The sequence below is a fragment of the Esox lucius genome, chromosome 12 (genome assembly GCF_011004845.1).
Source record: "Esox lucius isolate fEsoLuc1 chromosome 12, fEsoLuc1.pri, whole genome shotgun sequence".
Lineage (NCBI taxonomy): Eukaryota > Metazoa > Chordata > Actinopteri > Esociformes > Esocidae > Esox > Esox lucius.
In genome coordinates, this window is record NC_047580.1 from 31,978,396 (window position 1) to 32,006,193 (window position 27,798).

The 27,798-nt window shown below is 47.6% G+C and overlaps 1 protein-coding gene across 10 annotated transcripts in view; it reads right to left on the minus strand.

Moving 5' to 3' along the window:
* Positions 1-813: 813 nt before the first annotated feature.
* The window catches only part of plch2a (phospholipase C, eta 2a), a 135,007-nt gene continuing 108,022 nt past the window's right edge, over positions 814-27,798 (minus strand). For 8 of the 10 annotated variants that reach the window (XM_010893222.3, XM_020051958.2, XM_020051959.2 and 5 more), the window contains 14 exons: positions 25,704-25,875; positions 23,901-24,008; positions 22,081-22,236; positions 17,968-18,066; positions 16,442-16,542; positions 15,610-15,698; positions 15,093-15,278; positions 14,844-14,951; positions 14,548-14,672; positions 14,276-14,360; positions 13,325-13,471; positions 12,946-13,025; positions 7,882-8,266; positions 814-3,623 (listed from right to left, as the gene is read on the minus strand). In XM_010893222.3, coding sequence (XP_010891524.2) covers positions 1,987-3,623; positions 7,882-8,266; positions 12,946-13,025; positions 13,325-13,471; positions 14,276-14,360; positions 14,548-14,672; positions 14,844-14,951; positions 15,093-15,278; positions 15,610-15,698; positions 16,442-16,542; positions 17,968-18,066; positions 22,081-22,236; positions 23,901-24,008; positions 25,704-25,875 — 3,478 coding nt within the window. In that variant the 3' untranslated portion in view covers positions 814-1,986. Of the gene's footprint in view, positions 3,624-4,965; positions 4,995-7,881; positions 8,267-12,945; positions 13,026-13,324; positions 13,472-14,275; positions 14,361-14,547; positions 14,673-14,843; positions 14,952-15,092; positions 15,279-15,609; positions 15,699-16,441; positions 16,543-17,967; positions 18,067-22,080; positions 22,237-23,900; positions 24,009-25,703; positions 25,876-27,798 lie in introns of all 10 variants that reach the window. The other 2 variants (XM_020051963.2, XM_010893224.3) reach the window with 2 other exon arrangements.

A 27,798-nucleotide genomic window follows, 5' to 3' on the forward strand; every position in this document is an offset into this window, starting at 1 on the left:
GCCGTCTTTTGTCCGTGAGACAGCGGGGCACAGTCTGTGGCGCTAAAAGGAGCATGTCGCGCCTCAGAAGCCTCTCCCAGAGGGCCTTGGCTGTGGCCAACGGTTCCACAAGAGATGGCCATTGCCTAGGCAACCAAAAATGCTGTGTCCTTTGATTGACAGTCTAGGGCATAAACAAGCTTATAGTCGTTTCACCGGTTTAATCACTGCCACGTTAAATTACCTACAACCTATGCATGCTTTACGAAGGAGTGAGACAATCTGGATTGCCTATTAAACACTGCATATTAACCACTGGGCTTTACCAACAACGAGCGATTTCATGCATACAAAATACTTCTTTGTAGCTCTCCAGATGTATTTTCGGTCATCATTTAGCAAAGCGTGATATGAGGTTTGTATGCTGGCCTTACAAACGAACAGCTGCATTATTAGAAGTGCGTCCGCCCCAGTTTACCGTCAAATATCTTGGGTGGCAAACGGAATAGAGAGGCTGTTTTTCTCGCCGTTCCTTTTCTCTGGCGATTGAGCGGCCATGTATAGTGGCCACAGTCATTGTCCGCGACATTTTCACCCACCCCGGAGTCTTGTGAACTACGCCGATGAGGTTGGGAGAGGTGACGGCTAGTCAATACAGCCCAGCCAGGCAGTCCGTAATTAGGGCAGCTAACGAGGTGGCCTAGCCAAGAACGAGTGGTTTAACAAGTCAACCTCTGGAAGGATCACTTCAACTGGCGCTGACCAGGATAAATATTAACTCCCAACACAGACGAGACTGCAATGGGACTGGATTGAAGCATGTAAAAGCATATGTAATATACAGTTGAGATTTATTCAGTTAATAATTACATGTGATTTTTTAAAACTCGAATAACTACTTTTCCTCAAAGGTTGCAGAGAACTTGCTTGGCAGTGCAAACAGTAGCCAACAGTTCAAATAAACGTGCTAGGTTCAAAGTATTTACAAAGACTGTAACCAACCACGTCATTCAACAGCCTGAACACTATGCAAAAAAGTTGACAAAACAGTTCCTAAATAAAAAATATTTTCTCGTATTATAAAATAAGATACGTACATAACAGTGCTTTGAGTACATGCATTCAAATTAAAAACGGGCAACATGAGTAGAATATCACACTTCACTGTACGCATATTATTAAAATAAAATGTTTAAAAATACTTATTGTTTTGGGGGATTTTTTCTTTTTTTTTTTACCTTTGACTGTTTTTAGCAAAGTCTGCATGGTCCTTTGCTTAAACAACAGTCTAGTCGTTATTAAAATCCATCCACTACCTTATCGGATGTATAATACACAATAATAATTGTTTTTAAAATATTGCTAGCACATAGCTGGGCTACTGATGATTTACTGTACAATGAGTTAACAGTTTATTATTGAATCTTAAGCTTAAAATTACAGTATAGATTTCAAGTTTTAAAAGTTTTTAGAATTGGAATCTCACAAATGTTTCTCTATTGCTATGTTAGGATCATGGCAACTTTTCAAAACATGGATGTCACTGCGATTCTAGACAATCAGGCACACAAAAACCAATTACATTCCATCGTTCCTCATTTGATACAAACAGATGACTGCATTGATAAAGCATGCTTTCATATAACAACTCACAGCTGTTTTATATTATTTGTTTTATTATTATTTGATATGGGTTGTCACTGGTGTAGTAAAAGATGACTTCCAGTGACTTGCTAGGCGTTTGGTGTCTACAGATGTTTATCGATTATGTGGGTTACTGAGCAGTGGACTAAGACATTGAGTAGAGCAAAACTGTGCTTGTAACTGTACATTTATGAAAGAACTATCCTTATTTGGTGCATAATTAAACATTTCAAAAATGTGTCCTGTGAAGACATACAGAATTTCCTCTGTTTAAAAATGACACAGTCCCCCTTAGAAATCCGGATGGAATTTTAAACAGGTCCAGTGTCTCTCACGCTCTGTTCCAAAGTGAGTCTTTGATTCTCAGAGCTTGAGCATGAAGAACAGCTCGTTGTTGTCAGAGTTCAGGGAGGTCTGGGTCTGGGACTGTATCTGGGTCTGGGACTGTGTCCCCGGGGGGCTGAGCTGGCTCAGCAGGTCCAGGCTAGCACAGGGGCTCCGGGCAACACAGCACGCACCCTCCGGGTTTCCCCGCTCCTCGATGGGGCTACCGCTAATGCTAGCGTTAGCGGAGGGCTGGGTCTGGAGCCGCTGCCTCTCCTGGGCCTGCTTGGCTCTGTTGGCGATGTAGCGTACCCTGCTCTGGCTCCGCGACGACATCCTCCGCAGCGGGGCCTCCTCCTCGGCCTCCCCTGCGGGCTCCCGCCCCGGCTGCGGGGCGAAGTCACGGGCGGTCAGGGGCTCGACGTCCGTCAGCCTCCTCAGCCGCTCCGTCAGGTCGCTGGGCTGGGGCCGAGGTGCCCCGGGGCGTCGCCGCGGGTCGCCCCGCGACGGCCTGACGATGAAGCTGCGGCTGATGCTGCGGTACTTGCTGTCGAAGTTGCAGGCGATGTCGTCCGACGTCAGGTCCCCCAGGCTCTTGGACATCGAGGCCCCGGCATCAAGGGGTTTGGCGGCGAGGGCCGAGGCGGCCGACGGCTTCTTGGCCGGTGACGAGGACTGCCTCAGCCCCTCCATGTAAAGGCGGCTCCAGGTGTGTCTCCTCTGGGCCACCCTGCTGGGGGAGTCCGCCGGGGGCTCTCTCCGCTCCCCAAGGGGCCGGGGCTGCAGGTCGTCCTCCGGCCCCTCCGGGTGACCCTCCCGCAGGTTCGGGCTGGACTTGCTCTTGCTGACTCGGGGGCTGTCGAAGGGGGCGACGGCCGAGCGCGGCCTGTTGACCCAGGAGGGGGGCTCCGGGCCGTCGGGCGTGGACGCGGCACCGCTTAGGCAGGAGAGGCTCTTCCGAGCCAGGTTGGGCATGGACAGGTCGATGACCGTGTCGTTTGATGAGACGCTGGAGGACGAGGACACACTGTCCCGGTGGCTGCCCGGCCCGGGTTCTAGCCGGCTCCACAGCTGGTCGTTCAGGGTGGCGTCCGTGCACAACTCCGGCACGGCCGACGGCGGCTGCTCTCCCCTGGGCGACGTCCGCGTGTTGCCCTCGCTTTTCGACCGTCTGACGGGGGTGCGTGCTGGGCTGCCGCCGAACAGCTCTCTTGCGGCCTGGACCTTCTGGGGCCTGGAGACGGCCGGTAGCTCGCCGCCTTCCTTTGTGCGGCCCGCCGGAGAGCGCTGTGCGTCCGCGCGGGCCAACGTCCGCTCCATGGGCAACGACGGGCTGTTGCGTGACAGGTTTAGGTCCTTGGGGTCACGTGAATCCCTTGGGACGGGATCCACGGGGGCTGAGATGGTCCTGAGAAGAACAGGGGGTCTCCTGCCGTCCCCCCTCCCCTTGACGAGACCTTCCTCCCCCCTGCAGTCTGCCTCACCCTGGGAAGCGGGGGACAGGGTAAGGATGGCTGCTGGCGTGGATGGAGGGAGAGGTGGAGGTGGGGAGTGATGTGGGGTAGAGTGGTCCGCTGAAGGGGAAGAGGAGTGAATGAGATGTTGGTTAACCAGTTCTTCAGCGATTGATGCCAGCAGTGGGAGAGGGGGAGCAGGTCTCTGGACGGTGTAAAGGCCTGGGGAGGGAAAGAACCAAATCAGTTCCAGGATTTTAACCAATCAGCATTCACTTTTACTCCCGCCCACAGTAATAAGAGATGACATTCGAAATCAACGGTCAAAAGGAGCATGCTTATAGTATTGTTATATTTGTCTTAAGATGCCGACAGAATAAAGATGTTTCACATTGAGACACAACGTTAGCAGACATTCAACATCTGACATTGGAAACTGATTGGTCTGTGCCTAAATGACCAACATTCAAGACGATGGATTGTATGCATTCCCAACTGAGCAGTGCTTAAAAACCAAACAACGACAACAATGTGGAATGGAAGTCGTCAGCAGTGTAATGGTGTGATCATAAAGACCATTCAAACGGTGAGACTGCATGTGCCCACAATAATGTCGACCAAACAGTGTTTTACTCTGGAAAATAACGGTGAAGCCTGACGTGTGTCTGTTTCGAACACCAGTTGTGCTGATGGCATTTCCTTTCATAAAAGGGACAGCACTGTAATTTGGGACTTCGGTTAATTTTTCCATTTGTTTGTCTCTGTGGTGCTTACCGAAAGTTTAAGGATTTTGATTAGCTTAGCTCAATTGCTGGAAGTAATTGGTGAATGCAAGCCAGCACTTATAACCAATGAAAACCTGCGTCTAGCTACTCAAAACATAAAACCACGAAATACCCTGAAATGGTAACTCATGGTTTCACAAATCTTTACTTGGTTGTACATTTACCTTATTAGTCTGTTACTAATTATATAAAGAAGGAGACCATCCACAACAATTAGTGATAACAAGTAGCTTAACAAGTAGCTAGCTAGCTGTCCCAGATACAGTAACCTGGGGGGATGTCAATAGGGGACCACACTATCCAATGGATTGTACCATTACCCTGGTTTGGAGAGGAGCCAGCTAATATACGCCAAATGCTAGCTTCCTTCTAACGGCATGCAGAAAAAACAAATAGTATAGTTGAATTGGTTTCCCAAATCCCGAGATCTCCCTTCAAAGTCACAGGTGATTCCCGAGTGGTCGTACCATTCAGTGTCTAAGGTAAGCAACATGTTTTATAACAGCCAAATGCAATTGTTTCTTATGGGAAGTGTTCAGTTAGGCCGTCGCTGTTTCAGACCCTTGCCTGTCACCCAAATATGGCTAACCTTATTGAACGACACACTGCTCACGACCCTAACCTTACTGAACACAACACATCGCTCGGAGGAAAGTGTGACGGAGTGAAGGAGGAAAGTGTGAAGGAGGAAAGTGTGGAGGAGGAACTGGATGAAGACAGAGCGCAGACTGAGCAGAAAACAGTGGGAAAGGGTGCAGACATTCAAGGGTTTTCTTTACCTGGCTTTGGTCATCCCCTCAATTCTGCACTAGGAACAGAGAGAGTGTACAAGAAGGATAGAACAAAGAGGAGTTTAGCATAACTAGGGGGAAAACAGCAAATGAGAAACAGAGAGAAAGGCAGAAGCAACATGCCCAAATCACCAGAAAGGTTCTCAAAATGATTGTTAGCCTAAACATAGTCCCATATGTATGATTTGAAAGTCAGGAGTGAAGAATAATAACACTGGTACCATTTCTTGAATGGTATTATACAAACAAATTATATAAACATAATACTGCTGTCACACCGGTCCAAAACTGCTTTTTGCAATTTTAATAAACTATCCGTTTACGTGACGGGAATCAACTCGAACGGAGCCTAACGATAAAAGGGAAAACTTGTGGCATCCTCAATGGAGTCATAGGGAGTTGGGTGACATGTATGGAGAACATACTTCACTTTAATATCTCCATTAATCCAACACCCAAGGGGAGAACTGCCTCCCCCCCCCACCCAACCCCAAATAGATCATGTCAACCCTCTGATGTAACGCACTCTGTGGGAGATACTATGTCCGGACAGCCGGGGGGGGGGGGGAGGGGACAGCTGGTGTTAATCACGGAGTGGACCCGTGGGTCAGTGGGTGGAGGGTTCCCCCATGTCAGGTCATATGATGGCTTGGCTCGGTCTATTTTCCTGTGGCCAAGCAGGGTTTAGATCAAGGGTCCCAAAGGACCTCTCTGCGGTTGTAGTGTTGTGTGCAGGCCATATAGGACAATGTTGAACAGAGCTGTGTTTTCACATCACCGTTTCCCTGCTGTTTCAGGTTTCATCACTTACCACTTCAGTCTTTAGCGTGTTCGTCACATAGCGATGCATGTTTTTGTCCGTGAGGGAAATATAAGGAAAAACCTGTCAACTACTAGTTTGCTTTGCATTAACACAATCATTCAACAATTGTATGAATTCTAGTCACCATGGGCTTTATTGTGGTTGGAAGGTCTGAAGCTAATGAGCTACCGATCAGGGGTTTGATTGGTGGGGGGATGAGAGTTCTACACTAAACTGTGTTTCTGATTGGGGGAGGGACAAATGTCTCAAACAGGTATAGTCTAAAATGGGTTTTGATTGGTCAGGACACTAGGGGTCTAAATTTAAGTGATTTCGCAGAAGAATGTCATCACTTCTGGGTTCTGGATTGGGGGAGGTTGCTCACAACTAGGGGATCGGGACTGCACAACTGGCTAACTAAGGCCACTACGGCAGATTTAAGGGGTCACTACGGCACATTTAAGGGGCCACTACTGCACATTTAAGGGGCCACTACGGCAGATGTAAGGGGCCACTACGGCAGATGTAAGGGGCCACTACGGCAGATGTAAGGGGCCACTACGGCAGATGTAAGGGGCCACTACGGCAGATTAAAGGGGCCACTACGGCAGATTAAAGGGGCCACTACGGCAGATGTAAGGGGCCACTACGGCAGATGTAAGGAGCCACTACGGCAGATGTAAGGAGCCACTACGGCAGATGTAAGGGGCCACTACGGCAGATGTAAGGGGCCACTACGGCAGATGTAAGGGGCCACTACGGCAGATTAAAGGGGCCACTACGGCAGATGTAAGGGGCCACTACGGCAGATTTAAGGGGCCACTACGGCAGATTAAAGGGGCCACTACGGCAGATGTAAGGGGCCACTACGGCAGATGTAAGGAGCCACTACGGCAGATGTAAGGGGCCACTACGGCAGATGTAAGGGGCCACTACGGCAGATGTAAGGGGCCACTACGGCAGATTTAAGGGGCCACTACGGCAGATTTAAGGGGCCACTACGGCAAATTTAAGGGGCCACTAGAGCAGATGTAAGGGGCCACTACGGCAGATTCGAGGTGCCACTACGGCAGATGTAAGGGCCCACTACAGCAGATGTAAGGGGCCACTACAGCAGATGTAAGGGGCCACTACAGCGGACGTAAGGGGCCACTATGGCAGATTTAAGGGGCCACTACGGATGCCTTTAAGGCACATCTACAGGTCTAACCGTGGGCGCCACCATGGCAGCTCCACCTTACCGGCAAAGAACATTGGGGATTTAGAACGCAGCTCGTCCATCTTCTGAGCGAAGAGGAGGTCCATCTCACGCTGCAGTGTGCCCGCTGCACGTCTGCGGTCGTCAGTGGCCTCGGGCGGGGTCAGCACTGGGGTCAACACTGGGGTCGGCACTGGGGTCAACACTGGGTTCAGCCCTCGGCTCGGCTCAAAGTTGCCCAGGCTTTCACAGCTGCTGCAACTGTCGCCAAGCAACAAACCGTCCCAGTCCGTACTGCTCATGGTCGTGCATGGGGTCCTGATTGGACCATAGTCGGGGGGCGGGACACAGTAGCCGCACGGGCTGCTCCGACAGTCAGGGGTAAGTGGGGGAGCTGTGGCGCTGGCGTAGCGGGGGAAGTGCCGGCGGGGAACGCTGCAGGAGAGGGAGTTCCTCTCAGAGGGGTCGAAGCGAAGCTCAGGGTGTCGGGTGTCCAGCGTTTGTCTGGCTTTGGCCCGGGACCTGGGAGAAGGGAAAGGCCGAAAGAAGGACCACGACTGGCCTCTGGGCTTAGTCTGGGCCTGCAGTTTGGGTACAGGCTCAGGTTGGACCTGTCTGGAAGGAGTTGGGCAGCGGATGGTTTTCTCAGGCCTCTCTCTCCTCGTCCTGGGACTGTCTCCCCATTTCTCATCACCCTTGAACTTCCTCTCTGTGTCTGGGCTTCCCTTGGAGCTAATTACACAGTTAATGCAGTTGGACGACACGCCCATCCTCCCGCTGCCACTGAAGGCCACGCGGCCGAACACCCCAGGTTTCTCATGCAGCGGTTCCTGGGAGCGCAGGCGGCCGACCCGCCTCAGGGGCTCTGTCATGGGGTGTCTGAGGAAACGAGGTGAGCCCTTACCTTTGCTCTCGTCCGGGTGAAAAGCCCCGTTGCTACCCTGGTGCCCGTTGGCGCCCTGGCGCGACGTGGCGCCAGCCGCGGTGTCCCCGTTGTGTTGGTGGAGCGGCGGGGGCTGGGAGGAGGCGCTGAGATCCCTGTCCCCCGACTCCCGGTCCTCGCCGGCGCCTTCCGAGCTGTAGTCCCTGGTGTCGATGGCGATCTCGGGCAAGCCCTTCTTGGCTTTGGCTTGGGCCTTGGTGGGCGCGGTGGGCGCGCTGGCCGTGCGGCGCAGCAGGTGGGCGCCGAACGGGTGCTTACGGCTGAGCTGCGCAGCAGCATGGCTGTCCAGAGAAGCCTGCTTTGGGTTTCTGTGAAAAAGCCCTTTTATGCCGCTGGCCACTTTGCCCTGTGGACAGGAAACCACACAGAAAACATACAAAAAAACACTGTCACGAACTGGGCCACAGTCAGCATTACACCAAAACCAACTGTACCGACCCGGCGCAATTCTGATACCGTGCAAGTGACTACTTCAGCGTCTCTACATCTGTGTTCCAACAGGAGTAGTGAGGCTGGATTGATGGTCAGACATGCTCTAACAGACAAAACATTGGCCGCCTCTCCAAACAGAGACCCTGGTCCCTGCGGAGCACAAAACCTTTACCAGAGCCCTGTGGGCCCCATGGCACTACACAGCGGCCCGGGCGGACAGTTTGGCCCTCTGAAGGGAACAGGAGGACAATGGATTCCTGACCATGCAGTGGTGGAACAGGGGCCACCATGGGACCCAATCTGATTGGACGGCATTGGTTCGCATTACTAGAACCCATTCATTGCCGAACATTCTACCTGTAGAATGCTACACGACAACACCGTCCAACCGAAAGCACAGCCGACCGTATGTGTTGAACGAGTCTCTATTCAAATTTGAAACCAATCTTTGTATGTGCCTTTTTGGTGCCAAAGCAGATCTAACAAGTTATCCACGCTTATTATTCACGGCTATGAAGATACTACTTTGTTTCATACCCTTCTATATTTGCATTGAATTTATTGTTAAACATGCACATATTGGCTTGAGGGCTGTGATGTGGATCAGTCATCATTTTCTGTGGTGGGGAGGGGTGGTGGGTTGCATCACAGACAACGTGTGAAAGTTAGATTCCAAAGATAGGCCTACCCAAACCAGACAACGGTTTTTCTTGCTGAAGTGGAAATGTAACTTACACTTTATGTCCTGTGGCTTTTGACCTGAGTTTTGGGATTTTGCTGAAATTCTAAGGCTGACAGAAACCTCACAGGAGGCCATCTCCAAAGAGCATTTAGTGAATGTAGAAATATCTTGGATTCTCATCCTGTATCATGGTACTTCAACAACAACACTTTAGTGGAACGTTGTGCTCACTTCACAACACATACACACACACACAGACACACACACACAGACACACACACACAGCCAGATACAGCGTTAGGGTGGGAAGTCACAATGGAACTGATGATGAGGGGACAGTGTGATTGGTTCATGAACCCCCTTTTAGAGGGGTGCCATGGTGACGGTGAGGACAGTTGGTGGTGACCAATAAAAAATGACCCTGGGTTAACTGCTGTCACACTCTTTGACACACTCCATTACGAATGGCATTTTGTGTTGCCTGTTCAGTAAAAAATGCTCACCTTTCAGCATTTGCAGCAACCCAATGTCATTTCATAAGACATGAACAAGTAGATCCAAGTGGAAATTCAGTCAGGATGATTAGGGGCCCAGATATGAGTCCAAGCAACAGACAAAGACCAAACAAAGACCAAGAGCCCAAACCATTTTGTCTATATATTAGGGACGGCAAGGTGTTGGCAGAAAGAACACACACACACCCACAACAGACATTATGCAGAACACATTTGAAATTCAAGTCTACTTTCTTTCAAGGGTTCATGTTAATGCCTAGAGTCTCTCTATGATCTGCTGAAGCATTAAACTGGGTTACTGTTACTGATTTTGATTTTGTCAGTGTATTACAATAGTTAATGAATTACGCTGGTTACTGGGTATCACTAGTTAGTGGATAACACTGGTTGGTGAACTATACTGGTTAGTGGACTACACAGATTAATGGACAACACTGGTTAGTGTATTTCACTGGTTAGTGGATTACACTAGTTAGTGAATTACACTGGTTAATTAATTACACTGGTTAGTGAATTATACTGGTTAGTGGATTACACTAGTTACTGGATTATACTGGTCAGTGGATTACACTCGTTCGTGGACAACACTGGTTAGTGGATTACACTGGTTAGTGAATTAATCTAGTTCCTGGATTACACCGGCTAGTGGATTACACTGGTTAGTGGATAACACTAGTTACTGGATTACACTGGTTAGTGAATTATACTGGTTAGTGGATTACACTAGTTACTGGATTATACTGGTCAGTGGATTACACTCGTTAGTGGACAACACTAGTTAGTGGATTACACTAGTTAGTGGATTACACTGGCTAGCATTTGTGGACCAGGTAGCAAGGTTAGTGGAAAGGGATTGCATCAGTTTGCAGTGCATTTATGAGCATGGGGGAAAGAGAACAGTGATTCTTTACTTTTCCCTGAATACGATGACAATGCAGGTACTAAAACAAGTGGACACAGAGGACAGTGTCCTCAAGAGGCAGGAACTATAAACCCCCGCAGTGCGCCATACTGACAATCCCCTTGGCAAAGGGAAAATACTGTCCCAAAAAATACACTGTCATTGTCCAACTGGCAGGCCCCCAGTACCTTGTTGTCTCTCTCTCCCTCCCCCAGTGCAGGTTAGTGACATTGGATCTACTTTGGGTCGATGGAGGATGCTGGCGATTCAAGCTGTCACAGTCATATTCACAACTCATGGTTGGCATGAGTTGGCCTCTACGGGTGGACGCGATTGGCTTGCGGGGGGGGGGGGGGGGGTATTCACTGGGGAAGGGAGGGGCATGTGACGCATGCAAGGTGCTGATTGGATCTCACTACACCTGGGTTCTGAGTGGCGCCTTCAGGGCTCCTAACAACTTCCTGCCTCTAAAAGCCGCGTTTGGACAAAGAGGGTTCCACTGAAATCACAAACAGATAGAGGAGAGAGAGGTCAGAGAGAAGGGGAGATGGAGGGAGAAAGAGAGGAGGGGTTGAGGAGAGAGAGGAGGGGGGGTGGAAGGAGGTGACAGTACAACACATAGAGCTGATAAAGGAGAGATCTAGAGGACAAGATATGAACAACAGAGTGGTCATTTGCAACATGGCTGAAGACAATAGAATGCAGAAAATGAATAAAAGAAGAATGCTCAGTACAGAATGAGCCAGGTGTCTATGGTCCATGGTTTCTTTAACATTTCTAGGATATTCTCATTTCAGAGGGTTCTGGTTCTGTATAGTGCCAAGAACCCGTCCCAGGATCGACTGTACACACATTCTGAGCCAATACAAATGGCCAATCCCTTGGAGGACAGAAACAAACAGCTGTGAGGCAATTCTGGCACACTCCAACTGTTCCCTAGCTAACTCTCGGGCTGTCAGTTAACAGCTGTCAATAAATGGCTGTCAGTCTGCTGTCAGTTAACGGCTGTCAGTTAACCGCTGTCAGTCTGCTGTCAGTTAACGGCTGTCAGTTAACGGCTGTCAGTTAACGGCTGTCAGTCGGCTGTCAGTTAACGGCTGTCAGTTAACGGCTGTCAGTTAACGGCTGTCAGTCGGCTGTCAGTTAACGGCTGTCAGTTAACGGCTGTCAGTTAACGGCTGTCAGTCTGCTGTCAGTTAACGGCTGTCAGTCGGCTGTCAGTTAACGGCTGTCAGTCGGCTGTCAGTTAACCACAGCTCACGTATACTGCGGGGGCCGTCTGGGCTGCAGACTGACGCTCCCAGCGATGCTCGAAAACCTTCGCCTGGATTAATTACTCCCCACTGAGCCGCAAACGAGGCTATTAGTGAAAGCTTCTAATTTAATAGATCTTTCTATTACGATATTTATTTCCAGCTTTGGCGCCGACAATCCTTCATCTGCATAATAATGGAGATTTAGAATTCCAACCTCCTTTTCCCCTTCAGTAACCACCTTATAGATTAAATTACATCTGAAATACTGTGTTTTTCCCCTTCAGTAACCACCCTATAGATTCAATTACATCTGAAATACAAAATAAATCCCTTTTAGTAACCACCCTATAGATTCAATTACATCTGAAATACCGTGTTTGACCTCTTCAGTAACCACCCTATAGATTAAATTACATCTAAAATACAGTGTTTTAGCCCTTCAGTAATCACCCTTTGGAATAAATTACATCTCAAATACTGTGTTTTTACCCCTTCAGTAACCATATATTCAATTACATCTGAAATACTGTGTTCTTCCCCTTCAGTACCACCCTATTGATTAAATTACATCTGAAATACATTTTCCCCCCTTCAGTAACCACCCTACATTAAATTACACCTGAAATACTGTGTTTTTCCCCCTTCAGTAACCACCATATAGATTAAATTACATCTGAAATACTGTGTTTTTTTCTCGTTCAGTAACCACCCTATATATTCAATTACATCTGAAATACATTTTTCCCCCTACAGTAACCACCCTATAGATTAAATTACATCTCAAATACATTTTCCTTCCCCTTCAGTAACCACCATATAGATTAAATTACATCTCAAATACATTTTCCTTCCCATTCAGTAACCACCATATAGATTCAATTACATGTGAAATACATTTTCCTTCCCCTTCAGTAACCACCATATAGATTCAATTACATCTGAAATACATTTTCCTTCCCCTTCAGTAACCACCCTATAGATTCAATTACATCTGAAATACATTTTCCTTCCCCTTCAGTAACCACCATATAGATTCAATTACATCTGAAATACATTTTCCTTCCCCTTCAGTAACCACCCTATAGATTCAATTACATCTGAAATACGGTGTTGAAAGGTGTTAGGGGAATAATCGCTTTTTGAGCACAATTAAATCTTTCCAAAAATGCAGATTCCAGGCTATAGCAAGCTAAAGGGCCAGGTGGACGGGTTGGGGTTATTGCCTGGGTGAGTACCTACCTTACCAGTGATGTCATGCACAGACACATGAACAAAGATGGAAGCCTCCTCCATACCTTCCAAATACACGTGGCGATAACCTAAAACACACAGACAGACATACAAGCACACTGATTAAAAAAAAGCCTGGCGACCGGGAAACAGGTTCCACATCTCCAGACACTCAACATGAAACCATAGAAAGCTTTGTCAATAGTTTTCAAGCTGGAATTCTTACAGATTTGTCTGGGTCACACACACTGCAGAAAAATCACACCAGCTACAGTATATCCACAACGCAGGCAGAGTTTGGCCCCGTTCTCTGCCACTGATTATGGTGCCGTATTTTTAGGATCTTTTTTGAAAGATGCAGGAGAAGGATACAGGAGAGTTTACGTACCTGGCATCATGCTGCTGAAGGCGATGGTGCGCTGACCAATGAAGTCCTGGCCGATGGGGTCATGGTCCCAAACCAGGAAACGGACCAGTGCCAGCTCAGGCATGTGCAGTGTGAAAACCAAGGTCTCCTCCCACATGGGGTTAAATCCTGAAGAGGGGGAGACAGGGAGGACAGAAGAGAGGGAGGAGTGAGGGAGTGGGGGGGGGGGTGTAACAAGCCAGAAATGAGAAACAAAGAGAAGAAGGAAGAAAGAGTATGGTAGGAAGAGGGTGTGAGAAAGAGAGAGGGGAATAGATTGAGATGGGCAGTTAGTGAGAGATATGGACAGAGGAGAGAGAGAGAGAGATATGGACAGAGGAGAGAGAGAGAGAGAGAGAGAGAGAGAGAGAGAGAGAGATACGAGTTAGACAGCTGGCTCAGCAGTCATGAATAATTCAGCCGTGTGTGTGTGTGTGTGTGTGTGTGTGTGAAGAAGACCCAGCGGTGCTGTCAGTGTTCTGTTCCAGTCCCACCTTCATAAATTATATATGATGCACGCGCACAACAATTGTGGTACTCACAAGTATAGCACAAGTACACAAACGCACACACACACACACACACACACTGACTCACACTCACACATAGATAAACACATGCACACATGTTGATACACCCACACAGACACACACAAAAACATGCATATTGATACGCACACCCATTAGCACACACACACACACACACACACACATTTGCATAAAAGGGCCAAACCTAACCAGCCCGAAGAACTTGGTGCCCGGGGCAAAACACATTATCCAACTCTGTTTTACTCACCTGGTAGAGCATGTAGCACACAACACCAGGGTTGTGGGTTCAAATCCCATAGAGGACCACTACGAAGATGTATGACAACGCATGTACTCACTAGCATCAACAGTGAATTAGACTCTCGCTAAAAGGCTAAATACTCACCGTTGTCGTCCACCACTCTGGTCTGCTCTTTACAGCAGTCAACTGGCAGACCAATGACCTCCACCTCCACAAACGGATCGATGATCTGACACAAAGACACACGGACAGACCAGAGTTTCACCAAAACTGTCACGGCAGCATTAGCAGGAAACACACATCTGGCCCAAAAGATAACTGCTAATTGTTTAGGCTCGCCCTGAAATGAACACCACAGAAAGGCCCCTTTGCAGCCTGTTAGAATTGTGTCTCTTTAATGACAAATCATGAAAGACCTCTCCTCTGTCCCCCAGCATGGAGTCCTTGGGCTTGGGGAGCTGCTGCCCGCTGATGATCTTCAGCACCAGCTGTTTCTTCATCTGGCCTGGCATTGGATCCTCAGTCATGGGGTTAAACGCACCTACCGAAGCGAAAGAGAGATAGAAAAACACACGAATCACTCCGGTTGATACCGGTCCGAACGAAGCTGACAAAAAGCAAAGGTGTGTAAATTTTTTGCCGTTTTAAACCGCCGTGCTACAGTTTCGCCCTCATGAACGAGGCCTGGTACCAGCGCCGGGATGTGTCCCACCTTCACACATGCAGGATGGCTTCAGGATGTAGCCACAGTTTCCGTTGCTGTTGAACTTGGCTCTGTTCAGCTGGAGCACCCGGCCCTCCGACTGGTAGTTTAACGCCACTGAAATGAACACATGTCAACACAATTTCACACTGGACGTTCAGCTTTCCATTACAAAACAAGAAAACCCCAAACGTAAAACTCTGGATCAGCGCCGCGGGGACGGGACGGACGGACGGACGGACGTCCCGGCATCCTCACCCAGATGGCAGCCGGCGTTCCAGAAGGGCTGAGGGTTGAAGTTGGATGAGTCCACGCGGTACGACGAGGGGTAGATGCGCGACAGCTGCCGCTGGTTGAAGTGGATGAAGGCGGCGGCCTTCTGCTGCATGATCTGGTGGGCCTTGGTCTCGCTCAGAGAAGACACCTGCCAGCTGGAGCTGGCGGCTGGAAGGCACAAAGAGTTACGCACGCAGGCACGTTACACACACATACGCAAACCGCCACGAGACACTCACGAACACGAGTGGAAACAGAAAATCTTTTTCTTATAGCTTTTTGGGATAAAACAAATCATGCTATTTAGGTCTTTAAGGTTAGTGGAAAGAATACTTGTTTAACTTAAAGTGGGGGGTGCAATTTAACAGTTCCAACTACTGCTGTCCTGGGGTCAGGCTCAGGCTCTGGACAGAAAAGGCATCTCAACCCCTGGTAGTGGGGTTAGTTGTGGGTTAGTTGTGGGTTAGTTGTGGGTTAGTTGTAGGTTCTCCTCGCTCACCTTGTGTCTCAATGTCAGAGACACCTACTGACTTGGTGTACTTGACCAGGTCTGACAGTGCCCTGGACAGCTTCATGGTTTTCTTCTTCCTGCAAAAGAACGATTATTCAGCCAGCATTATGAAAGGGCTTAATAATGAATAACTATAGTAACATGTCTCCGTGACTCCACTACCAGGGCTTAATAATGAATAACTATGGTAACATGTCTCTGTGACTCCACTACCAGGGCTTAATAATGAATAACTATGGTAACATGTCTCTGTGACTCCACTACCAGGGGTTAATAGGGAATAATTATGGTAACATGTCTCTGTGACTCCACTACCAGGGCTTAATAATGAATAACTATGGTAACATGTCTCTGTGACTCCACTACCAGGGGTTAATAGGGAATAATTATGGTAACATGTCTCTGTGACTCCACTACCAGGGGTTAATAATCATTATAATAAGTAAAAAAAAAAAAAAAAAAAAAGAAAATATATATATTTTTTTCCGGAGCTGTATATGTGTATATACATATACAGCTCCGGAAAAAATTAAGAGACCACTGCAAATTGAATGCTTCTGTTCCTCATTAAAAACCTTCCTTTTCAACTTATTTGGAAAGGAAAGAAAATGGTGCAGTGTTTTTTTCCAGAGCTGTGTATTTATATATATATATGTTAGCTTAAACTGTATGTGCTTATATCTCTCATAGTAACAGTACTTGTCTCTATGGTAACTCTATAGTAACTGACCATGTTTCTATGGTTATTCTATAGTAACAGTCTATTTCTCTATGGAAACTGTCTTAACAGTCTGTGTCTCTATGGTAACAGTTACACCACCTGCTGTGATGTAGTGGGGCTCGGGAAGTGCTGCTGGAACTGTCCTGGTCCGTGTCGGTGTCCTCAAGACTGTTGGACTTCTTCAGCTTGGCCACCTTTTTCTGGAGGGAAGGACACAGAACAATCACAACAGGTCAAACAGGACAAAACTACAGGGAAGCCGTCCTATCTCTACAGTGTATAGAGTGGTGTCTGACAGTCCGTCCTATCTCTACAGTGTACAGAGTGGTGTCTGACAGTCCGTCCTATCTCTACAGTGTACAGAGTGGTGTCTGACAGTCTGTCCTATCTCTAGAGTGTATAGAGTGGTGTCTGACAGTCTGTCCTATCTCTACAGTGTAAAGAGTGGTGTCTGACAGTCTGTCCTATCTCTACAGTGTATAGAGTGGTGTCTGACAGTCTGTCCTATCTCTACAGTGTATAGAGTGGTGTCTGACAGTCTGTCCTATCTCTACAGTGTATAGAGTGTCTGACAGTCCGTCCTATCTCTACAGTGTATAGAGTGGTGTCTGACAGTCTGTCCTATCTCTACAGTGTATAGAGTGTCTGACAGTCCGTCCTATCTCTACAGTGTATAGAGTGGTGTCTGACAGTCTGTCCTATCTCTACAGTGTATAGAGTGTCTGACAGTCCGTCCTATCTCTACAGTGTATAGAGTGGTGTCTGACAGTCAGTCCTATCTCTACAGTGTATAGAATGGTGTCTGACAGTCTGTCCTATCTCTACAGTGTATAGAGTGTCTGACAGTCCGTACTATCTCTACAATGTATAGAGTGTCTGACAGACCTTTTCAGCATAGCCGCATTGTTCAACTCTGATCCTGGAGGGATGAAACACTTCTATTTTTTGTTTGTACCTGGTAGTTCACCTGGTGTCTTAGGTCTGAATCAGTACCTGATTAAAGAAAAGATGAAAACCAGAAGGGTTTTGGCTGAAGTTGAACAGCCCTAGACTGCAGGGTCAGAGTTGAATGACACTAGGCTCCAGGGTCAGAGTTGAACAGCCCTAGGCTCCAGGGTCAGAGTTGAACAGCCCTAGGCTGCAGGGTCAGAGTTGAATAACACTAGGCTCCAGGGTCAGAGTTGAACAGCCCTAGGCTCCAGGGTCAGAGATGAAACAGCCCTAGGCTGGAGGGTCAGAGTTGAACGACACTATGTTACAGGGTCAGAGTTGAACAGCCCTAGGCTCCAGGATCAGAGTTGAACAGCCCTAGGCTCCAGGGTCAGAGTTGAACAGCCCTAGGCTCCAGGGTCAGAGTTGAACAGCCCTAGGCTGCAGGGTCAGAGTTGAACAACCCTAGGCTCCAGGGTCAGAGTTGAACAGCCCTAGGCTGCAGGGTCAGAGTTGAATAACACTAGGCTGCAGGGTCAGAGTTGAACAGCCCTAGGCTCCAGGGTCAGAGATGAAACAGCCCTAGGCTGGAGGGTCAAAATTGAACAGCCTACCCTAAACCTTGGGAGATGACCTGAGAAGTCGAAGTGGCGATACAAGAAAAGAAACGTGAGGAGGTGGTGAATCAATCCCACCTTTCTTTTGGAGAAGCTCCCCATGAAGTACCGGCCCGTACGCTTGTTCGCACTGGGGTTGGCTTCGTCCCCCGTGTCTCCCCCGTCGTCACCTCTGACCTGGAAAGGAAGGTGTCACAGACACACATTAGGACGTGTCCCTTCTCTCCCCCTGATGCTCAGACGCCACACAGGGACCAGGGTCCAGCTCCAAGTGTGACGTGCTTCAGTCCCACAGTCAGTGCACAGTTTTTTCTCCTGTGTTGGTAATACTCTGTGGTGATTTTTATGCTGTATTGGATGAAGGGAATGCGGTCAAGAGGCGAGAGTGTGAGTGCTGTCCCCTGGCAGCTCAGGTGGCTAGACCACACCAAGCCACCGCGGACAATAGCTTCCAGAAGGCATTATAAAATATTAATAGGTACGCTGACAGCTAATCTCTCAGCCGTGGTTTTTGCTAAGCTGTGCCTGGAGAGGAATTTCCCTCCACAGCTCCTGCTTGGCTCCAGGTGATGAGTGTTTAAGCTGCATTAATGAACTAGTCTGCCTGCTACGGTTGATTATCTGATATTTGTTTTTCATAATAACTAGCATTTTCTTTCTTGTTTAAGCACTTTGCGGTTGTTATGAATATCACATGACATAGTAAATAAATTACTTTATTATTGAAATGACACTTCATTAGGCAACAAGGCAATTTGCCCTGACACACTCCAGTGCACTCTGGGTAAGAGGCCCCGTCTCATCAATTAGACCTAGCCTCTCGAGTAAGGGTAGGCTATGTGACAGTTTGGTTAGATGTGGGTGAATGTTAGGTGTGGGTGTAGGTTAGATGTGGGTGTAGGTTAGGTGTGGGTGTAGGTTAGGTGTGGGTGTAGGTTAGGTTAGGTGTGGGTGAAGGTTAGGTGTGAGTGTAGGTTAGATGTGGGTGTAGGTTAGGTGTGGGTGTAGGTTAGGTGTGGGTGTAGGTAAGATGTGGGCGTGGGGTGTAGCTTAGGTGTGGGTGTAGGTTGGGTGTGGGTGTAGGTTAAGATGTGGGCTTGGATATAGGTTAGGTGTGGGTGTAGGTTAGATGTGGGTGTAGGTTGGGTGTGGGTGAAGGTTAGGTGTGGGTGTAGGTAAGATGTGGGCGTGGGGTGTAGGTTAGGCGTGGGTGTAGGTTGGGTGTGGGTGTAGGTTAGGCGTGTGTGTAGGTTAGGCGTGGGGTGTAGGTTAGATGTGGGTGTAGGTTAGGCGTGGGGTGTAGGTTAGATGTGGGTGTAGGTTAGGCATGGGGTGTAGGTTAGGCATGGGGTGTAGGTTAGATGTGGGTGTAGGTTAGGCGTGGGGTGTAGGTTAGATGTGGGTGTAGGTTAGGCGTGGGGTGTAGGTTAGGCGTGGGGTGTAGGTTAGATGTGGGTGTAGGTTAGATGTGGGTGTAGGTTAGGCGTGGGGTGTAGGTTAGGCGTGGGGTGTAGGTTAGATGTGGGTGTAGGTTAGGCGTGGGGTGTAGGTTAGATGTGGGTGTAGGTTAGATGTGGGTGTAGGTTAGGCGTGGGGTGTAGGTTAGGCGTGGGTGTACAGTCCCTGACAAAAGTCTTGTCGCTTGTGTACCAATTGACCTGAAGTGCCGCTGAAATATATTTCTAATCAAGATGTTTTTACAAGAAATGGCTCATTTGAATCCCAACAGCTTTTGTAATAATGTTTCAGTGCAAAACGAAACTGTCAAAAAGTATTCAAATATTCACAGCTTGGTAAAGCCTAGACAACTGCTCGAGAGGACCGTTTGTTGGCTCGAAAATCCAAGGCCAGCCCCTTTTCCACTGCAGCAGAGCTCCACGAGACCTGGTCACCTGAAGTCCCTGTGTCAACCAAAACAGTTTGTCGGATTCTGTCTCGAAATGGCCTCCATGGTCGAATCAGTGCCCAGAAACCAGCACTAAAACAACAAAAGACAATTGAAAAACCATGTGGCATTTGCCAAGGCCCACAGCCTGCTAAAAGGATGGATGCTGGAAAAGTGGAAGAAGGTGGATTTTTCAGATTAATCTTCTGTTGCCTTACACCACAGTCGCCGCAAATATTGCAGGAGACCTACTGGAGCCCGCATGGATCCGAGATTCACCCAGAAAACAATGAAGTTCGGTGGCAGAAAAATCATGGTCTGGGGTTACTTCCAGTGTGGGGGTGTGCGAGAGATCTGCAGGGTGGAAGGCAACATCAATAGTCTAAAATACCAAGAAATCTTAGCTACTTCTTATATTCCCAACCATAAAAGAGGCCAAATTCTGCAGCAGGATGGTGCTCCATCGCATACTTCCATCTCCACATCAAAGTTCCTCAAGGCGAAGAAGATCAAGATGCTCCAGGATTGGCCAGCCCAGTCACCAGACATGAACATCATTGAGCATATGTGGGGTAGGATGAAAGAGGAAGCATGGAAGACGAAACCAAAGAATATTGATGATCTCTGGGAGGCATGCAAGACTGCTTTCTTCGCTATTCCTGATGATTTCATCAATAAATTGTATGAATCCTTGCCAAACCGCATGGATGCAGTCCTTCAAGCTCATGGAAGTCATACAAGATATTAAATTTGGATCTCACAGCACCACTACTTAATTTGCTGACATATTTTTGTATTTGCAGTAAATTTGTTCAATTTCTGTATAGGCGACAAAACTTTTGTCTTGCCAAAATTTGACCTTTCTGTCTTGATTAAATGATAAATATTTTTTCAGTGAAACTCATTTATTTCAGTGCATTAAACATCATTTGGGAGGGTTTTAGCTTTTCATATGAGCTATTTCTAACACCAATTGATTAATTAAAAGTCAGGTTAATAGCAGGTGTTTCTACAAAATAGATAAGCGACAAGACCTTTGTCAGGGACTGTAGGTTGGGTGTGGGTGTAGGTAAGATGTGGGTGTGGGTTAGGTGTAGGTGTAGGTTAGGCGTGGGTGTAGGTTAGGTGTGGGTGTAGGTTAGGTGTGGGTGTAGGTTAGGTGTAGGTGTGGGTTAGGTGTAGGTGTGGGTTAGGTGTGGGTGTAGGTTAGGTGTGGGTGTGGGTTAGGTGTAGGTGTGGGTTAGGTGTAGGTGTGGGTTAGGCGTGGGTGTAGGTTAGGCGTGGGTGTAGGTTAGGTGTGGGTGTAGGTTAGGCGTGGGTGTAGGTTAGGTGTGGGTGTAGGTTAGGTGTGGGTGTAGGTAAGATGTGGGTGTGGGTTAGGTGTAGGTGTAGGTTAGGCGTGGGTGTAGGTTAGGTGTGGGTGTAGGTTAGGTGTAGGTGTAGGTTAGGTGTGGGTGTAGGTTAGGTGTGGGTGTAGGTTGGGTGTAGGTGTGGGTTAGGTGTAGGTGTGGGTTAGGCGTGGGTGTAGGTTAGGTGTGGGTGTAGGTTAGGTGTGGGTGTAGGTTAGGCGTGGGTGTGGGTTAGGTGTGGGTGTAGGTTAGGCGTGGGTGTAGGTTAGGTGTGGGTGTGGGTTAGGCGTGGGTGTAGGTTAGGTGTGGATGTAGGTTAGGTGTGGGTGCACTGTGTGGTGGCTTACATTTCTTCCATGTCTACAGGAACAGGGGGATTCAAATACAGTTTGAAATAGTCCAGAGCATTTAGCATTTGCTTCTGACCTAATATCTTCACCCGGCACAGCCAGAAGAGGACTGGTCACCCCTCCGAGCCTGGTTCCTCTCGAGGTTTCTTCCTAAATTTCTGCCCCTTTTGAGGGGTTTTACCTAACCAGTGTGCTTCAGCACTGTTTTTGCTTGTTTCTTGTGGTTTTTAAAAGCACTTTGTGACAACTACTGATGTAAAAAGGGCTTTATGAACAAATTTGATTGTTTGAACGGCAACATGCCGACCAATCTAAAACTCAGACCAAGACCTCTGAAACATTTCCTGTATTTTCACCAAGATCTAGTCGACAGAACCCTCCATGTTGTCACCGGAAAGTGTAGGTTCAGTGTGTCAGGGGAAACAGAAAAAGATGTAACTAACCGACACACCATATTAACACCTCCTCCACATTTACTGGATTGGTTGAACAGTGTGTAGAAGAAAACTTCTCCCTCCCAAGAAATGAGCCTTTTCTAATCAAGGCCAAGTTCTGTCGAGACTGGGCCCAGGAGGTCTTGTTGGGTCCATGGAGTACGTCGTGTTACCTTGGAGGGTGACTTGTCCGCGGGCTTCTCCGAGGACGGCAGGGCGGCGATGGTAAAGCTGTCAGGGTCCTCCCGGTCACGGATCTTTGACTCCTTCATCAGGTTGTCCAGCTTCTTCTTGGCAACATTCTCCACCTGCTTCCTGGTCATGAACGTCTGGAGGGGCAGAGAGAAGAAGCACAGGGTGTCAGTATCAACCACACAATTACACAGAGAGAAACAACCAGTTTCCCTTCGTTCCAGACGATAAAACGTTAGATTTTCCCCGCAATATAACAGCAATGAATGTTGACCAGACCAGTGAGGAGATGTTCTAAATGAATGTTGACCAGACCAGTAAGGAGATGTTCTAAATGAATGTTGACCAGACCAGTGAGGAGATGTTCTAAATGAATGTTGACCAGACCAGTGAGGAGATGTTCTAAATGAATGGGGACCAGACCAGTGAGGAGATGTTCTAAATGAATGTTGACCAGACCAGTGAGGAGATGTTCTAAATGAATGGGGACCAGACCAGTGAGGAGATGTTCTAAATATTGCTTCTAAATGGCAGCCTATTCCACTTTGGCACCAAATGTTCTATTATCCAATAGGATGCAATTTTAGAGGCTATTTCAGCAGCAGATTACAGATAACGAACAAAGTGAGAATAGTGTCAGTCAGAACGTGTATGGAAACAGTTCATGTAATATCACTTATGACAGAGGTGAAATAAAATCAACATGTATCCGTTTTTAAAACATTTACATTCTTCAATCACTAGGTGGCAGAGTTTCACCACAAATATACTGCCATCCTCCAGATGCCGTTAGACGATGTCCTGAGATGCAAGTAAACCAGTACATTTCTTTTTTTTTTTGGCAAGAGAAATGGACATAGCTACAAAATAGCTACATATCTCAGTAATCTCAATATAAATTTAAATAATTCAATCGTTTTCCATTATTCAAGACCACTAACCAGAAGGCAGGATAAGCAGTAGCTTTGGGACATAGCCTTAAAATGATGCCATCCCTGATGCCTGTGAATCTCCTTACTTTGATTAAAGTTACCCAGTGTACGTTAAGTTAAATGGGACACCCTCTGCTTAGGGTGATGTTTAAAGAATCCTGAGAATGATCCCGTTTTCCAGTACCTTCCACAGAAATAACGGGCGACGTTGGGAGGACAGAGAGTGAAGAGGAGGAGGAGGGAGAACGAATTGATGAAGAGTTGGATAGAGAGAATAGAAGTAGAGAGGATGGGAGAGGGAGATAAGAGGAGGGAGTGTGAGATAAAGAGAGAGGAAGAGAGATAGAGAGAGAAATAATTAGAGATGGAGCAGTAGAGAGAATAGAGATAGAGAGGCAGGGGAAAGAGAGAAATAAAAGAGGGGGAGGGAGATAGAAGAGGGGGAGAGAGAGATAAAGAGAGAGAGGAAGAGAGGTAAAGAGAGTGAAGAAAGAGGTAGAGTTGGAGCAGAAGAGAGAGAGAGAAAGAGAGGTAAATGAGCAGATTGGTAAACAGGTAAAAGAGTTACACAATAGAGAACACAGTGAAGACTCTATAGGAACAAACTAAATCCAGGAAAATGTACTGCACAGTCCGATAGTATAGATATAGAAAGAGGCCTGGGTGTCTGGAGAAGCACTTAGTGACTGCTGATGTAAAAAACGACATTATAAAAGAAATTAGACTGACTCAATCTGATTGAAAAGATTTAAAATACCATATAGAACGACTTCAGAAAAGAAGAGATCAGGATGTGTAAGTAGAGGATGGAAGAAGAGGAGAAGGAGGTGAAGGAGGAGAAGGAGGCGTAAGCGGAGTCATGTCCTTACATCTCCATTCATCAGTTTGCAATCGTCCTCCATCTCATCAGCACTGTCCTCATCAGTCACGTCACCCTCCTCGTTGTCTTCATCGATGTTGGGTGGGAGCTTCTTGCCCTGGGAACAAAATGCACCATTAGCAACCAGGTTGTGGTCATAAACCGACAGAAACGCTCCGAAAGAGGGAGGGACCAGCCTGAACGTGGCTAATACGCCCTGAACGTTACAATACAGAGCAGTCTCAGGAGGGACAGCACACCCTAATGAACTCTGCCCTGTGGCGCTAGTTCGTGACCTCTGATCAGTACAGACGGGGACTACAGGACCCTTGGTCACCTGGGAGCATTAGGGTCAACTGGTTAAATCCAAGGATGCGAACGGTGTTATTTGTCTTAGGCTTTGTCACAGTACTGCAAATCAAGATTCTCTTCCATCAGAACAATTTTGAGTTTTGGGTTTACTTTTTCTTTTTAATTGTCATTATTTCATGTTCTGGGGGCTGGAGACCTCCATGTCGGGGGACAGTGTGTTCAGTGTAACCCTCTGAATGTCGTAGCTACATAAGACAGGTGTCTAGCTCATCTGTCGCCATGGTAATAGAATTCTTCCCAGTTCAACAAGGTGAGACCTGACTGACTTTTCAGCCACCAATTATCTAAATTCCCTGTGTAAGAGGTTGTGACATTACTACCGATGGGTTGCCACTTCTGTTCACGTCTGGATTGTTGGAAATCAATATGGTAGCTTAGGGTTTCTTCCCCAGCTGTTTCCCAAACGCCGCCGACTGGAGTGCAGTTAAAGTAATGGCAAAACATGTCAGTGTGTTCTGCTATTAGGTAATGCTTCAAAACCGTCTCACACACACACACACACACACAAACCGGTTGACAGCTGACACCCAGAAAAAAACATCCACAGTCAAACGAGGTTGTCAAAACCCTGACGAACAACCATCTCCTCAGCTGCTCTCAATTGCCTCGTAGCCGCGACGATTTCTACGGCCCCATTAAGACCGACGGCAAAGCGTTGCCTCTTGGCAGTCACTACAAAGCACCAGCCAGACACTGGCACCGAGACTGGCACCGCTAAGCACCTTGGCACCAACCAGGTCTCCTGTACCTAAACATCGGCTGTCCTGTCCGATCCGACAATGGGGAGCCACTGGAGGGAGATGAAGATGAAGATGAAGCCGTGATGCAGCTGACATGCCAAACAAACCAAGTGCACCTAAGAGTGAACTCTCCTGGAGCATCTACACATTTACCGCCACAGTCGACAGGTTACTGCAGTTCTGACGCAGTTTTAGAACCGCTGTCCTGTCTGGTAATGTGTCAAAGCACTACGCCAGGCGTCCTCTCCTTGTACCCGGGCCAAGACTTGATGAGAATAAAAGAGCTTGATGGAGTATCGATTTGGGATATCGCATCCTTTTATGGGAATGAAGGGGAAGAGCACTGAAGCCCACCAGGGCCAAATCAGACAAACTTCTCCACTAATGAGGTTGGCTGTCCACACCGAGGACGCCAGGTCAAAGCTGAGATCCTTCATCTTAACCATAACAAAGAGGAAATACCTCGTCTGTGTTTTGGTGAATAGCTGAGGGTTCGATTCAGGGCTATTTAACTTCTCTCATATGTATGGACAGAGCTATGAAAGATGTGCCCGTCCATGATATCAAAATGACTGAGGCAATACAGTGTGTTTGTTCATTAGTTTTTAACGGTGGATTAAGCCAAGCTTAGACCGGGTTGTGGGAATAGAATGGGTCTGTGTGTGTGTGTGTGTGTGTGTGTGCGCGTTCAGGGAGCCTACCTTGACAAGGATCTTCCCTTTGAGGGTGTCTGGCGAGGGCAGGCGGCCCTGTTCATCCACATTGACGGCAGACAGGTCCAGCTTGTCCCCCATAACCTCCACCAGGTACTGGGCCATCTTCTTCTGCTGGGGAACACTGCAGTGGTTCTCTATAGACAGGATCACTGGGTAGCTGGCACACACACAGACAGGTGTAAGTAGGAGACAGACAGGTTCCTGTGCATAAAAATAGTAATAGACAAACAGGTGGAGTGGTAGTTAACAGGCAGACAGGCACAGTGGTAGGTAACAGACAGACAGGTACAGTGGTAAGTGACAGACAGGTACAGTGGTAGGTAACAGACAGACAGGTACATTGGTGGGTAATGGGCCGACATGTAGAGCAATAAGTAATAGACAGGTAGAGCGGTAGATAACAGACAGACAGGTACAGTGGTAGGTAACAGACAAACAGGTACAGTGGTAGGTAACAGACAAACAGGTACAGAGGTAGGTAACAGACAGACAGGTACAGTGGTAGGTAACAGACAGACAGGTACAGTGGTAGGTAACAGACAAACAGGCACAGTGGTAGTTAACAGACAGACAGGTACAGTGGTAGGTAACAGACAGACAGGTACAGTGGTAGGTAACAAACAGACAGGTACAGCGGTAAGTGACAGACAGGTACAGTGGTAGGTAACAGACAGACAGGTACAGTGGTAAGTGACAGACAGGTACAGCGGTAAGTGACAGACGGGTACAGTGGTAGGTAACAGACAGACAGGTACAGTGGTAAGTGACAGACAGGTACAGCGGTAAGTGACAGACAGGTACATTGGTGGGTAATAGGCCGACATGTAGAGCAATAAGTAATAGACAGGTAGAGCGGTAGATAACAGACAGACAGGTTACACAGTGGTAGGTAACAGACACACAGGTAGAGTGGTTGATAACAGACAGACAGGTAGAGCAGTATATACAGCTACATGCATCTAGCGGTTCATAATGGATTCTGTACTGAGTCCGTATCCGTGACAAAGACTACAGCCACGGGGCTTTCGGTTTTGTTGACTATTTTAATTTCTGTGTCATCCATTCAACCCTAGAAAATGCAATTTTGAAGTGTCTCCACAGAATTTACATGATTATCTGAGGTAAAACATTCAGACAACTATCCTTGGAACACAGTGCCTGCAGTCCTGAACTGAAGACACACACACACACACACGGTCACGCGGGAATGTTCACGTGCACCCGATGCATCTTGATAGGTGGAAAACGAGATCTATTTATAGAGTATTTTGTGCAGATGGCTTGTTGATAGGATTATCACCTACAGCAGCCCCCCCTCCCTCTGATGAGGCGCGTGTGAGAAAGCGCACGAGAGAGAGAGAGAGAGAGAGAGAGAGAGAGAGAGAGAGCAAGAGCGTGTGTGTGTGTGTGTGTGTGTGTGTGAGAGACAGAGGGTAATCTTGAAACACAGTAGCTCGCTCTATCTACTACAGCACATCACAGCCAATCAAAGTTCAGGAGGTCCTTTATTCTGCCCTCAGAAGCATGTGTCCTGGGAAGATGGGTTTTGGTTCGACCAACAAGACACTACTTTGATCCCATTTAGCTCAGTCATTTCTTAAGACCCATGTGTTAAATTAGAGATATATGTAGTAAATATAGAGTAAATACAAATGTAATATATATATTATTATATTAAATAACATTCTCGTTGTGAGTGTTGCTGTATGGAAGCATGCACAGCGTTGCAGTATTTATGACACCTAGTGGCTGATTGCGGGGTCACCTGGGACAGGTGGGTTATGGGTAATATGGTGCTTCAGGTAAACCAATCAGGGTGGGTGTTTGGCACCTGACAGGAATGGAAGATGACAATGTGGAGCTATTTTCGAGCCCTTTAAATTAAAAAAACAGTTTATTTTGTTTAATTTGTAGTTAAATTTTTAAAACAAAAAAACACGATTTGTATGTATGTTTGTCAGGAAGATGGACCCGGATGATGACCCGGAGGATGACCCGGATGATGAACCGGATGATGACCTGGATGATGACCCGGATGATGACCCGGAGGAGCTCCCAGAGCTTTACGAGTAGCCTAAAG